General features: G+C 42.0%; 1 protein-coding gene across 17 annotated transcripts in view; it reads left to right on the top strand.

Annotated features, from left to right (window-relative positions):
• Positions 1-13,183, top strand: part of BANP (BTG3 associated nuclear protein) — a 264,208-nt gene extending 251,025 nt beyond the window's left edge. For 11 of the 17 annotated variants that reach the window (XM_072636296.1, XM_072636297.1, XM_072636299.1 and 8 more), the window contains 2 exons: positions 1,002-1,145; positions 4,333-4,992. In XM_072636296.1, coding sequence (XP_072492397.1) covers positions 1,002-1,145; positions 4,333-4,422 — 234 coding nt within the window. In that variant the 3' untranslated portion in view covers positions 4,423-4,992. Of the gene's footprint in view, positions 1-1,001; positions 1,146-4,332; positions 4,993-12,423 lie in introns of those variants that run through there. The other 6 variants (XR_011972900.1, XM_072636301.1, XM_072636288.1 and 3 more) reach the window with 2 other exon arrangements.
• Positions 13,184-14,635: the final 1,452 nt, after the last annotated feature.

The raw sequence follows: 14,635 nt of genomic DNA on the forward strand, positions 1-14,635 counted from the left end.
CCCCAAAGACTTAAAATATGACCTTGCCACTTTTAAGAGTTTTGAAAAGAGAATAATATATACAAGTTCCTTTCTTAATGTTCTGAATTTGCCACATATATGTTTCATGTGTCATTGACAGTATAGTTTTCGGGAACTAAGACCAGCTTAGTCCTTGCATATTACAGCGCACGTAGCCACACGGTACTACATCATCTGCACCATGAGCTTTCCATAAACATTCTTTGACTTACTGCTTGTCTTTTTTGGAAGCCCTGGCCTTATGTTTTTTCCATAAAGCTTTAAATGTAGTTTATCCTTTCCCTGTATGATATGTGGATTTAATACCTTTGACAGTAATGGGAACTTGTGTGTGTGTATCTGGTATGGGAGGCAGGTTGTATAGCATAACAATATTTTTTGGAGGGTGGTATGTGTTTGTGTTTTATTTTCTTTTATATATATACCAATCAAATATCATTTAAAAATTACTTAAGAAATGCAATTGAACCCAGAAGTATTTAGCATCATCCCTTGGGATCATTTGATTCCGTTGCTTAGTTGTGCTGTTTTTTGGAATGCAGTGTTCTGTTGTGTAATGGGACAGTAAGAAAAAATAAATGGTTCCAGGTGTGCTGACTGTTAACTCTTTCAGTGATGATTCAGATGAGTTCAGATTTCTTTCAGGAAAATTAATGACAAATGAAGATGACAAGAGGCCCGTGGTTGGCATGTTACCAGGGAGGAGAGGAGTAATTGCTAGAACGGGCCCATTTCTTTAAAGGCTTTGTGCAGCACCTAATGATTGAAGGGGGTTCAGTACTATTGAGCTATCTTTGAATAAAATATGACTGTACTCTAGGTGTTTATTTGGAATTAAAAAGAAATCTTTTTGCTTAAATAGGTAATCATTTAATGTGATTAGTAGTCTTCCCCTTCACATCTCACTTCTACCTGCAGGTGGTACATGGCCTTAATAGTGGCGATCATTTACAATTTGTTCTCTGGCGCTGTTTTTGCAGGTGTTACAAGGTGCTCAGTTGATAGCGCTAGCCTCTGCCGATCCAGCCACCGCGGGAGTCGATGGGTCACCTCTCCAAGGAAGTGATATCCAGGTCCAGTATGTCCAACTGGCACCAGTGACTGACCACTCAGCCACGAATCAAGTATGTCCTCTCCCCATTGGAAGTGGGTACATTAGAAAGGAGGGTGTCTGTCATGGCCGGGTTGATGGGCTTCCAGACACTTCATAATGAAGTGCACAAGTCCTCTGTTTTTAGCCAAATTCTTATTTTGCAAAAATCAAAAGGCAAATCACATTGAATCTATCACATTAAAGTTTTTGCTTCCACTTGAGTCCTTAACATTGTCAAGCCCTGCTGGTTCCCAAGGAGCCTGTCCTCAGAAGGTCCCAATCAGCCTACAGTCTCCCTAGCACATGCTACATGGTTGCCCTTCCTCTCTCTCCTGCCTGTGTCTTCTCTTACCCAATCCTCCCTGGCCCAGCTCTGTCAGTCTGATATTCTGTTTTCCTCATCTTCATTTCACATCTTCTGTCCTTGGGCCTCAGACTCTTTCTCCCTTTAGTCTACCCTTGATAAGGATTTTACTCCATCTTCTAACTCTAGCTAAGTCCTTAGTTATTGACTTCTATGTTATTCTTGCCATAATTGAGGCCAGTCAGTTTATCTACTGGTCCAGGCAAGGACTCCTCTATTGGGATTGACCCTTCTACTTGGCTGCTCTTTATCCTAATAATCCAACAGTACTGCCTCAGGTAGTGGGGAAATCACATTCTTGTTGCCCTCATGACCCAAATAAATAGAATTTTTAGACTTAGAAGTGACTTGAGAGCTTGTCTAATTCAATTCATTATCCTGTGCATGAATCCTCCCTACAGCATCTCCCACAAGTACTCAGCTAGCTTCAGCTTGGATACCTTTAGCGTCAGTGAACTCATCACCTCATGAGCAAATCCATTTCATTTGGGGGAGACTCTTAATTGTTGTTGAGTTGTTCCTTAGGTTGACCAACTTCTATCACTGGCCCAAATTCTGCCCACTTAAGTCACCCAGGATAAACTTTACCCTCTCCTTTACATGACAGCACTTCTAATATTTGAAGACAGTAAATTATTGCCCTATGGACCAAGTAGTCTCTTCTTCAGGCTAAACATTCCCAGTTCTTTCAGCTGATATTCATTTTGACATGGTTTTGGGTTTCCTTGTCAGTATCATCCTGTACAACCTTCTCTACAAGTGTTTTAGTTGGTTTAAAACATGGTCCCCAGAAAGGAACATGGTATTCCAAGATTCTCTCACCAGTACAGAGTCTAGAATGTGGATGGAATTTTTGTTGATTTGACTGGAATGGAACGATCACTTTCCTTTTTCTGTACACTTTGCTTCTGTAAATATAGCCAAAGATCAGCTTGGCTTTTTTGTTTTCTATCATGTCCCTTAAGAGTGAGTGAGCTTATAATGAACTAAAAGCCCAATTCATTGTCTCATGAGCTACCATGTAACCCCATTTCCTCCATCCTATATTGGTGGAGTACTTAATGTTTTTAAACCTGAATGCAGGACTTGACATTGATTGATTACCATTAAATTTAATCCAGCTAGTAGACTGGACCAGTGGGATGCCAGCTATCCCTTTCATGTCCATGCAGTTCACAAATTTGATAAGTAGTTCATATATACATACATACATGCACATGTATCTTTAGTCCAGGTTATTGATAAAAAAAAGTTCCTTATTTGGACATCTCAGCCTGGGTATACTATAGATGTATCAAACTCACATATCCAAAACTGATGTAATTATTTGTATGTATTCTTAAGTGTGCTCTTCCCTCCCCTCCCCCGCCCCATTCTCTCAATTTCTATTTCTGCCCTCTCTACTTTCCTGTCCCTCCCAAGTGCAGCACCAGGAGCCCAGGCTCACAAACCCATGTCATCCTCAGCTCTTCATTCTCATTTCACCCCACCCTCTACGGCATTGCCAAATTGTGGCAGTTTGACCTTCACAACTGTTATTTCTCTGTTATTTGTCCCCTTTTTTTCCACCCATCAAGCCTCCACCCTGTTGTAGGCCCACCTCACCACTCATCTGGACTCTAGGAGTCAATGCCTGCTCCAGACCATCCTCATTCACTCTCCTACTCAATCACTTCCAAGATCAAACATAATGTCCTTTGCATTAAAGTTCTTCACAAGTTGACCAGTTCCCATCTTTCCCCTTTTCTTACACTCCCTGCCCTCTATGGACCATCCACATCAGCCTCATTGCCCTGCGAATAAGCAAATATTGAGCATCTGCTATTTGCCAAACATTATGCTAAGCATTGGAGATGCAGAAACAGACAAAGACAATCCCTGCCCTCAGGGCATTCCCAGTCTAGTGAGGGAGCCTCCTTGTTGCTCCTCTCATACTCTCCACCTCTTGTCTCCTGGTCTTTGCACCGCTGTCCCCCATGCCTGGAATTCTCTCCCTTTACCTACTTTTCAGTGCCCTCTGCTGGTCTCTCCAACTCCTAGTGCCTTCCCCTTGGAGATTACTCTCCATCTAGTCCATATCTATACCTATAGGGGCAGCTAAGTAGATAAAGTGGATAAAGCACCAGTGCAGGAGTCAGGAGGACCTAAGTTCAAATCTCACCTCAGACACTTGACACTCCCTAGCTATGTGACATTGGAGAAGTCACTTAACCCCAATTGCCTCATCCTGGGTCATCTCCAGTCATCCTGATGACTATCTGGTCACTGGATTCAGATGGCTCTGGAGGAGAAGTGAGACTGGGTGACCTGCACAGCCCTCCCTCACTCAAAAAAAAAAACAGTCAAGTGCAAGTCATGTCATCGTTTCTCTGATGGCATGGTCTTCTTCGGCAGCAAAGGACGAGCACGCATCTATACCTATATCTATATCTTTATAAATGGAGATTTATGTGGTTTATCTCATTTTCATATTTGTCCTGTTCTGTTGGATAGTGGGCTCCTTGGGGACAGGGAGGCTATCTTTAACTTTTCTTTGTGCCCCCAGTGCTTAGCACAGAGCCTGACATAGAGTTAGTACTTAATAAATGTTTATCAACTCACTGAGACTCCTGTCCAAGGTGACATTGATGCCCTACCTGGATTTGGTCATCCCACCCTGTTGTCCGCACTTCTCCATCTTGCCTACAGAGGTCACCTTGTGGACATCCAGATGTATATCTTCGTAGCATTAGCCTAATATAGGAAAGAAAGCAAATGAGGTTAGTCTGGCAGGACTTAGTGAACTCATGCTGACTCTTAGTGATCCCTGCTTCCCTGAGTGCTCACAAACTGTCCATTTAATAATTCATTCTAGAATTTTTCTGAGGATCAGTTATGCTCCAGCCTCCATCTTCAGCCCAGTGCTTCAGCTCCTGTCATGGGTCCTTGGGTTTCTGGTTGGTGAAACTTCACCCTGTCTAGCCTGAGTCAGACCCCCTGCTGCGGTTAGCCGGCCATCTCCATGTCATGCTCCTGTGCTTCGGCCTGCGGCTTCAACCTGGCACTCCACCTTCTGCCTGGGGGCCGTAGGCTTCTGCTTGGTGAGACCTCACCATCTCTCCCTGACTCAGAGCCCCTCGCTGCTGTTACCCAGCCTTCTTCACACCATGGTCCTGCACTTCAGCCTTCACCTCCAGCCCAGCATGCCAGCTTCTGCTCTGGGGGCTCAGGCTTCAGATTGGTGAGCCTTCACCATTTCTAGCCCAGCCTAGGCCCCTAGGCTTCTCTTTCCTGTTCATCTTCATGCTATGGCCATGCAAGTGCTGCCTTCCCCATCCCTGTCCTGCCTGGCAAGCACACCTTGATCCCTGACTGTCTCTGCAACTTCCCTGACCACCCCTCTCTCCCTGTTAGGATGTAAGCTCCTTGAGGGTAGGACCCATTGCCTTTTGTGTCTGTGTCTCCATTACTTAGTGCAGTGCCTGTCATATAGTAAGTGCTTAATAAATGTGTTTGTGTTCATTCACTCATTGTATCTCAGTGTGGCCAGTCCTGGTATCTGTGCTGTGAGCTTGCACTTGTCCGCATTGCCTGTGGGGGATATCAGGGGAGAACCTTCATTAGAGAGCTTGCTGAATTCCAGATGTACTGTCGTCTCCATAGGACTTGCCTAATGTAATCATCTGGAAAACTTGCAAATACAAAAACTTGCAAAGTTCAGTATGACTCCTAGTAATCACTGCTTCCCTCGGTGCTCACAAATTATCCATTTAATCATAGTGTTATTGATCTAGAGTTGGAAGGGGCCTCACAGGTCATTTATCACTCTAATCCCCATTTGCCCATTTTGTCCTAGGATTTTTCTGAGGATCAATGGCACACTCCCTCGACAGTCTCTAACTTCCCTGAGTCCCTTCTGCCATTTTTAGACAATTGAAACATTTTGCTCATCTCCATGACCCTTAGCATCTCTGGATCATTGGTCCAGCCTGTTTGCACATAGGCATTTAGACATTGATCAGCTTTTGCCTTGTGATTCATAACATACAGTCACATGACAGAATTACAGTTTGGAAGAGACTATGTTCTACAATTTTATTAAAGTTTAAATTTGTTTTGTGAAAGTGTTCCATATTCTCATCAAAATCTAGTAGTATTTTGTTACTTTTGTTCCCATGCTTTTTGCTCCAGCTAGACACTCATTTATCTGCTTCCAGTTGCAGTCCCTAGACCATCCAATTTCAGCTCCCTTCTCATCTAAAAGGCTGGACATGGTGGTATACAACTGTAATCCCAGAAGTGAGTGGTGAGGAGGGAAGCTGAGGCTAGTTGGTCACCTGAGTGCAAGAACTCTGACCTGAAGCAGGATTAGAGCCCATTGGGTGTCCTCACTCAATCCTGCACCAATATGGTGAGCCCCTGGGAGAAGGCCCAGCTGACCTAGCTCAGAAACGGAACTGGTCAAAGCACTAGGATTGAGCCCAAGTGGCTGCTTACTTCCAGCCAGGCAAGATAGGGAGACCCAGTCTCACCATTCCCACCCCCCAAAAAAGCATAGAAAAGCTTCCTGGCTAAAATAAAACATTTTCCTAGACTTCAATTGTCCTCAGTCCTCAAATCTGTTTTTGCTTAGTTATTCTTCCCTGCTGACCTGTTTCCTCATCCTTTTCACTGTGTTCTTTTGCAATTTTTCTCTTCCTTTCTGGTGTGATTCATCGCTAATCCTGACCCCAGTTCTTATATATGCTATGTCTTGTTTTTACCTACCTGCTTCCTATCTTTTGACTGTTTCAGGCTGATCTCCAGTTCACTTGTGCTAGATTCACTGCTTATTCAACCTCCATCCCCAAACTAACTTAAGCATGTTCCTGACTCCTATGGTGCTGGTCATGTATTAAGCACTTAATTCCTTCTGCTTCTTTCCCTTCTTTCCTCCTTCTCTGCATCGCTCCATCCCTCCTCCTTCCCTTCTCTCCTCTCCCTCCTTCACTGCTGTCCACAATCCTCACTCTTACCATGGATGGTACTATACCATAGGTTGATATGTGATACAGTCATAGAATTTTTGGAGCTGGAATGGACCATAAAAATCTTCTTTTCCAACCTTTTCATTTCAATGATCAGGAAACAGGCCTAGAGATACAGCCACAGAAGTCGCAGGCAGCAGCACCTAGGTCCTCAGATGACAAGCCCAAAACTGTTTCCAGGATTGCATGCTTCCTTGTTCTGGCTGACTCAGATGCCTGTATTGCCTCTTCATATCTATGGGTTTAACATTTTCCCCCTCCTTTTTTCTGTATTGGGCACATGAGCCGCAAACTCATGCCATTTACGTGTTTCCATCTTCACACGTGGGAAATGATCTATCCAGGGTCACCTAGGTGGTAAAGAGCAAAGTTCCATCTCTAATTGTTGAGGGCTTTAAAATAACATTTCTTGACATTTATTCTAGACCATTCTAACAATGTATTCATTTATAATTTTTGTGGTGTTTTAAGTTTAAAAATTTTGTTTTTAAACGTTCTGTCAAATTCATGAATATTTTATAGAGCATCAGATAATAATTAAGTACACACGATTGTTACTGTGTATCCAACGAAAGATGGACCTGCTCTTAGTGAAGCATTCATTTCAGTGCCAACTCTCCTTTTGCCTTGGAACACTCCCATATTAGTGGTGAATTTGAGAGAACCTTTGGATACATCAGGGTTTTTTTTTAGGGCTTTTTGTTTTTTTCATCTCTGTACTTATCTCCTGTGCCACAGGGTGGGTCAGTCATTCCATTTCTAAGCACGTGCATCTGTTTCTCACATGATTGGCAAGGGTAGCTAAAGACACTTGTGACACTTTACATTGTATTAAGTTTTAATAGTGTGGTTAACCACGGAGATTTATACCACACTCAAGAGAAACTGGAAAGGAATGTGAAACAAGATGGAGGAATAAACTAAATGGTGAAAAAAAGAAGAAGAACCCATCCTGAAGCTAAAAACAGTTTTCTTGTAAACCATTCTTCGATACAAAGTTGAGAGGAATCTATATATGAAAAAATGTGTAGTTCTTATAAAATATCTTCCTTTCCCTTCCCCCTCCCCACCCCAAGTCAAAGAGGTAGGTTGATATAATAGAAAGTTCACTAGCAGAGAATGAGATCTGAGTTCAAAACTCTCACAGAGACATTGAGAAAGTTGCCTTGTTTTCTAAGCCATTTTTTTGCAGTTATAAATTACAGAGCTTCAACCATATAATCTTTAAGGACACTTCCTGATCTTGTCATCTGTGACCTAAGTCTTGAAGTCTATATATTTTTTGAAAATACATTTTGTATTGATATTTTTGTTTTACATCACCAGAATTTCTCCTCTTCCCCTTCCCAGAGAGCTATCCTGTGTTACAAATACTATTTTAAAAAAAAAAGGAAGAGGAAAATAAAAAAACCATATTAATCAACACTTAAGTCTGAAAATCTGTGAAGTGTTCTGCACCCATATACCTCCCACCTCTGCCACACAGAGTCGGTGGGATGTCTTTGATCTCTTTTGAGGAGCCATCCTTATTCTTTAGAATTTTGCAGCATTCACTTTTGATTATTTTGTGTTTTTCTTTCCATTTACATTGTCATCACTTCTTGGCTCCATTTACTTCATTTTGTATCAAGTCCTCCCACCTCCTCCAAATTCCTCATTTCTTGCATGAATTCATCATCAGTTAGATTCCATTCCATTTCATTCATGTACCATAAATTTGTTTAGCCATGCCCTAATCGATGGGCATCTACTTTGTTTCTAGTTCTTTGCTATTACAAAAAGGGCTGCTCTATATATTTTGGCATATATGGGAAATCTCTTCTTATCACTGACTTGCTTGGGGATATATGTACCTACTAATCCCTTTATTTTTAGTGCCTTTATTTGCATACTTCCAAATTGCTTTCCAAAACAGTTGTAATGATTCACAACTTCACCAGTAAATTCAGTACAGCTCCCTAGGTAGATAGGAAAGCTGAAGTTTACAGTTTCAGTAGGAAAAAATACCTACTTTTTTTTTTTTTTAACTATGTGACCTTCACACCCAGAGGCTAGTGGGCTCAGGTCGTCAGCCCTACATTCAAGTGGTTACTTATTTTGATAGTCTGCACTCTTAATAGCATATAGCTACATCCGAAGTCTGTGTGGTGACTTGGTTATTTTGTTTACAAGAATGAAATGAAACTGATACTTGTGAGTCATTGGGAGGACATCCATCTTTATTTCCATTGGCCCATCATAGATATCAGGGGCATATTTTTCTCACATTCAAGAAAGAGCACAGACATCCTCAAAAACAGATGTTAAAACTGTTGTACTTCACTTCTTTAAATATTCATTGTTCCTGATTTGGGGGTGGGGCTTACATGTCAGAGGAAGCCTGTGTCATTTTGAAGTTTTAAACATATTCTAGTTATACATATACAACCCTGATGGTGCCTAAAAGTTTCTAGTTATCTTCTGAGGGTCATCATTCTTTTTAAACTTGACCAGTCCCCACTCCCATCTCACCCACGAGCATGGGAAATCTGTATTCTAATGCTCTTAGCTCCGTGAAAGGGGCTTTGATATCAGAAGGCTCAGTTCAAATCCCAGTTTCTGCTACATTCCATGGATGAGTAACCACAGATAGATCGCTTCATCTCTCTGGGCCTCAGATGTTCTTATTTCTGAAAACAAGTTCTGAGGTTCCTTCTAGTTCTGAAGCCTGGGAAGGAGCTTGGAGGCACATTGTATAGACTGTTGAACTTGCAATCAGAAAGACCCGAGTTCCCATCCTGTCTCAGACATTTCCAAGTTGTAGGACCTCTGGACAAGTCTTGTCAGTTTCCTCATCTGTAAAATGGGGATAATAAGTAGTACCTACTCCCTTGTAAGGATGAAATGAGATAACACTTGTAATGTATTTCACAAACCTTAAACTACTACGTGTCAGCTATTATGATGGTGATAAAACATAACAGTGGTGGTGACAGCACATCCTTGGCTCCAGCCTCTTTCTGACTAGGTCATTTAGTACCTGTATCCTTAGTAGGAGTCCTCCCCCTCCCCCTCCCCTTCCCCACAGTGCCCCGTCTTCCCTGGAGATCCAGGGTCCTTTGGCAGTGCTGACCTCTGCTCACCTCCACTCTCTTAAGAATCATTTCTTTAAGCAGCATCTCATTTAGCCATCCCGTTGTGGGGTGTTAGGGAAGCCTTCTCACTGCCGCTGTGCTTGATAATGTAGACTCCTGGAGTACAGTGTCTGTTACATTTTTTTGTCCTTGTGATCCTCAGTGCCTAGCATAACACCTGACACATACTAGACATTTAACAAATCCTTACTGAAGATGGATTTAATATCCTTTAATTTTAGTGATAATAATGCTTTTCTTTTGTTGAGTATTTTAAAGGTTAGTAGTACTTGACTCACAACCACCTTGTGATTCAGGTAGAGTAAGTATTATCCCCATTCTACAGATGAACAAACTGAGTCAATGAAGAAGCTAAGTGATGTGTTCCCCTCCCCTCTATTCTTTTCCTTAATTTGTTCAGGGTCACAGCTAGTGTTGGAGGCCTGACTCAAAATCCCATCTTCTGACTCTAAAGCAGTGTTCTTTTTATGGCTCCAGACTGTGTCTCATATGATACCATGGAATTCCAAAGTGATATAATAAAATGTTCAGTCCTGGTTCATCTATATTTTCTTCCATTCTACTTGTTGACAAGTTCCTTCCATCTCGTCCTAGTGAACTGAACTGAGGGATGTGTGTGTGTGTGTGTGTGTAAAATGTTTTTAATAACAACTTGCTTTTTCTCTTCTAAAGAGGAGACAGGTTTTTCTACTGCTTTTCTTCCACTCCTTCCTTTGTCTTTTCCTTGTTCTTTTTCTCTGCCTTTCATAAAGAGTAGCTTCTGTTTCTCAGTTTATCTTCTCAATCCTGCAGACTTTGTCCTTTTCGCTTCATGGCTTGAACAGCAGTCATGGCATTGTTTTAGGTCCTTACCTTGTCCTTAGTCTGATATAAGCATGCACAGATGTGGGACAATGCCTTCACTGGGTCAGCCTTATGGTCCCTCTAAGGCTGGGTTTTATCCCTGATGGGGAGGGGAGCATCATGGAACATGTGGACTCACTGATAACATCTTTAAAGCATTCTAGTTTCCCCTAAAGAATCCTTCTAGGTCCTTCAGCTTAAGCCTTTTGTCTTTGCTGTCCTGCAGGATAATGAAGGCCACTCCCTCTGTGATGCATCCCATATTTTGTTGCACTTACCTTTTAACCATCAGCGAAAGCCTTTTAGCTCTACAGTAGCTAAGCCAAGCTTGTCATGCTGCTAACTCTTTGGGATGGGCTCTGGCCATTGGCCTCCTGGTCTTATCTCTCTGGACTAAAAAGTCCAGCTCTCTTTCCCCCCAATACAAATATGTTACAATCCCCTTCAGGTGTGGCAGCCCAGAGAGGGCATGGTCTCTCCTACCCTGACTCTGTTCAGGACTAGAATACTGCTTCTCTTCTGGTGTTACCAGATAATGGTGGGTAGCCCTGAGAGCTGGTCAGCCACCATCTTTAGGGAATAATCGTATCACAGCAACTCTTCTTTTCATCCCTCTGTAGACCTTCTCCAAAGAGGTTTAGGAAGTGGTCCCAGTGATTCTCTGATTGGCCTCTTAATAAGGAGACTAATTTCCACCAGCATGGTGATGAGGTTTTTGGATTTGGACTAAAAATACCCAAGGATTGAATTCCCACCTTTGCTGCTTATTCCCTGTGTAACCACTCACTGCCTTCCTTTCTCCCCTCGTTCTCCCCCTTCTCTCCCTCCATCTCTTCTCTCCTTACCCCTCCCCCCTTCCCCATCTCTTCCCTTATCTATAAATTGGGTCTCTCCTAGCAGTGAATCTCTAATCTTCTGTCCTTCAGATGTGATAATATGGAAGAGTGCTTCACAAACCTGAAAGTGTCATCCAAATATTAGCTATTATTCTTATTTTTATTCAAGAAAACCTGTTTCATTTCTTTAAAGTCACTGTGTATATTTTAAGAACCTCTCTTTATCTTTGGAGACCCTTGCCAAGGGACTCCACAGGTTTAAAAAAACTTTTTTATGATAATGCCATATTTATGTTGCTAAAGATAAAATATATAGATTAAAAAGTCTAAATGTATTTGTCAGGTAACTAAGAATATTGGATGGGGAAGAGCACAAAAGTTATTTTTAAGAGAAGAATGGACAAAATAGATTGTCATCCAGGTGAAACAGAATCAGGGAGAGGGAAAGAAATAAGCATTTATTTAGTTCCTGCTGTATGCTAGGCACTATGCTAAGTGTTTGACAAATCTTATTGAATTTGATCATTATAACAACCCTGAGAGGCAGGTGTTATTCTACCTTTTTTTACAGTTGAGGAAACTGAGGCAGGCAGAAGATAAGTGACTTCACCAAGGTTACACAGCTAATACATGTCTGAGGCAGGGTTTGAACTTCAATCTTCCTTACTCTGGGAGCCATCTACTCTATACCCTCACCTACCTACATAGCAGAGCAGGAAGACCAGAAGATCACCTTGGCATCTTGCTGATCCTCATATGTGACTTTAGTCCAGTCATCTTGGTTTTCTAATTCTCATTTCTCCCATCTAAAAAAATGGGCCTAATATTACCACTTACCTCAAAAGGAGTATCAAGTTAAGTATCAAAATGAAGTAATGTATATAAAGCATTCTATTAATGTAGTGGTGTTATTTTTGCATGAGAAAAAGTGCAGAAATAGAGAAAACTGGACAGGACACTGGGAGATCCCGTCAGATGAGAGTAGTTGTAACCCTCTGAGTTCTTACCATTCTGCAGACAATTTCATATTTGGGGAGAAGGGGACCAGAAGGTGGTTTCATTCTATGGGTTCAGTGACTTTTGTAACTCTGTCCTGATAGATGTCCTTTCTAAAACTTGGTTCTAGAGCACGGATGCCCTTCAGTCCACTCTCCAGCCAGAAATGCAGATTGAGCATGGCGCCATACAGATCCAGTGAGGCAGAAGTGGGGACCCAGGGGCTGCAGATCCGGTTGCCCAGGCTATGCTGATTGGTCGTGGCTTCCATCCAGAAACCTGAGGGGGAAATGATCGCCGGCCTTACTGGCTGACCATCCCTTGAACGTGATCATTGCTCTAAAACCATGTTGTCCTCATGGTTTAATGCATGGGAGGTCAATACATACATAGACACACACGCACATACGTATATACATATATTCTGTTAGTGTGCACTTACAGACAGTGAAATCCTCCTCCAAGGACAAAAAAAATTCTCCTGCAAAATCTAAAGTTCAAAAATAAATTAACATCCCCCACCAGCAGCACTTCCCATGTCTTCTGAGTCATATACTGTTGGGAGCCTAGAGAAAGATGGAAGCAAGAACGGAGCAGATACTTTACTACATATAGAAAAATCAAGAACTAAAATATTTTTCATTGTTTAAATGGCTTTTTTAAATTTGCTATGGTGTTTATAACAAAAAGAAAAAAATTTGAAAAAAAATGAGTGTAAGTATCTAAGGCCTTTGGCTAAGTGTTTTCTGTTCAGTGTAATGAAAATAGGTATTTGAAAAAAGACTACTAACAATTTTGACGGAATTGTTGCTTAAACTACTTTTCTAGGAGAAAATGCTATTGAACTGTAATTATGCATTTCTAATGAAATAAATGTGTATTTATGAGCACAGTAGCTTTAATGCTATTGAACATCAGGGGAGTTCAATTTCAGTAAAACTTGTCATCACTCTTGGCTTGAGTGGGGGGTTGGCTAGCCCACCTGCTTATGGTTTCAGCCCTTACTTAGAAGATGAGATCCTGGTGGTACTCACAGTACTTGTTAGCTTCATCTCAAAGGAACTGATGTGACGTTTTCGGATGTTTCCCATATTGGTTCTGGAAATGAACATCACTGTATTTGCATCTCTTAAGAGCTTCTCCTGCAAACCTGAGTCTTTCAGTGGTAGTGACCTGCTTTGGGGAAGCATACATAACGTGTGGACCAATAACACAAGCTGCTTGAGCTTGTCACTAGTGTCCAACTCCTTTAAGGTCCCCTCAGATATATATTATGTCAGGGCACTTGTATCTCATTCTGGGAAATAGACTCATCTCCCAAGTGGGAATAACTTAGGCTGAGAAAGTGGGCAGGAATGTGCTCCCTAATTGCTTTTTGTCAGTCTCCTATAGCCTTAACTTCCTATGGCTCTGAGGGCTTGAGCAGAAAAGGGAATGGCATGGGAATGGCATGGGAATGGCAGGGACCTGAGGTGCCATCCTTGGGGTCAGTCCAGGGGGTGGATCTCCTGGATCGCACCCTCCACTCTGCTGAGTCATCTCAATGAAGTCACCTGCTTTTGGGCTGGAGAAGGGAAAACTCTCCCCTTGAAATCTGAACCCTTATTCTGGAAAACATTCTCTGGAAATGGCAGGTCTCAATGGAGCTGTCAGAACAAGAGTGGCCCAAAGCATGCATGAGATCTTCCCATCCATGTATCTGTCTTTCTCTTCCTGTCAGGGGAGGTCTCTTGCCAAGGTACTCCACAGGTTTAAAAACAAATTTTTATAATAATACCCTCCGTCCTCTACTTCACCATGGAGGTAACAAAGACAAGAACAACCTCCCAATCTGCACATGCCTCTGCCCCCTGGGATGTGTGCAGGGATGAGTCCTGGGAGGTGGAGAGCATAGTCTTTTATAGAGTTTGCCCCTGGTTACTGAAATGAAGTGACGTAAACCCAGGCCACACGATAACAGTGACAGTACCTATTATTGTTACCCATCAGGCCACCTCTGCCTGCCTCTTAATAGCTCAGTTTGAGCTCTTTCAGAACATCTGCACTCAGACTTGCAGCAGGACACTTCCTGTCCACACACTGCAATCTTGCCAACATTTGCTTGTTCTACGTGGGATTTGCCATTGGGACTTGAAGAATCTTGCAAAGTATCCTCATTTGCCATCTTACAAGTGGAACAAATATGAATGATACCTTGATTTAGCATATTTTTAGATCTTAAAGCATCACTGAGAACATACATACATGACCTCAGGGTCCAGAAGTCACCTTCAATATTTTTGTTTAAGTAGCTGTATACAAAAACTGTATACTGAATTGCTGTATTTACTTAAGTAAGACCA

This window comes from Notamacropus eugenii, chromosome 1 (genome assembly GCF_028372415.1).
Source record: "Notamacropus eugenii isolate mMacEug1 chromosome 1, mMacEug1.pri_v2, whole genome shotgun sequence".
NCBI classification, from domain to species: Eukaryota; Metazoa; Chordata; class Mammalia; order Diprotodontia; family Macropodidae; genus Notamacropus; species Notamacropus eugenii.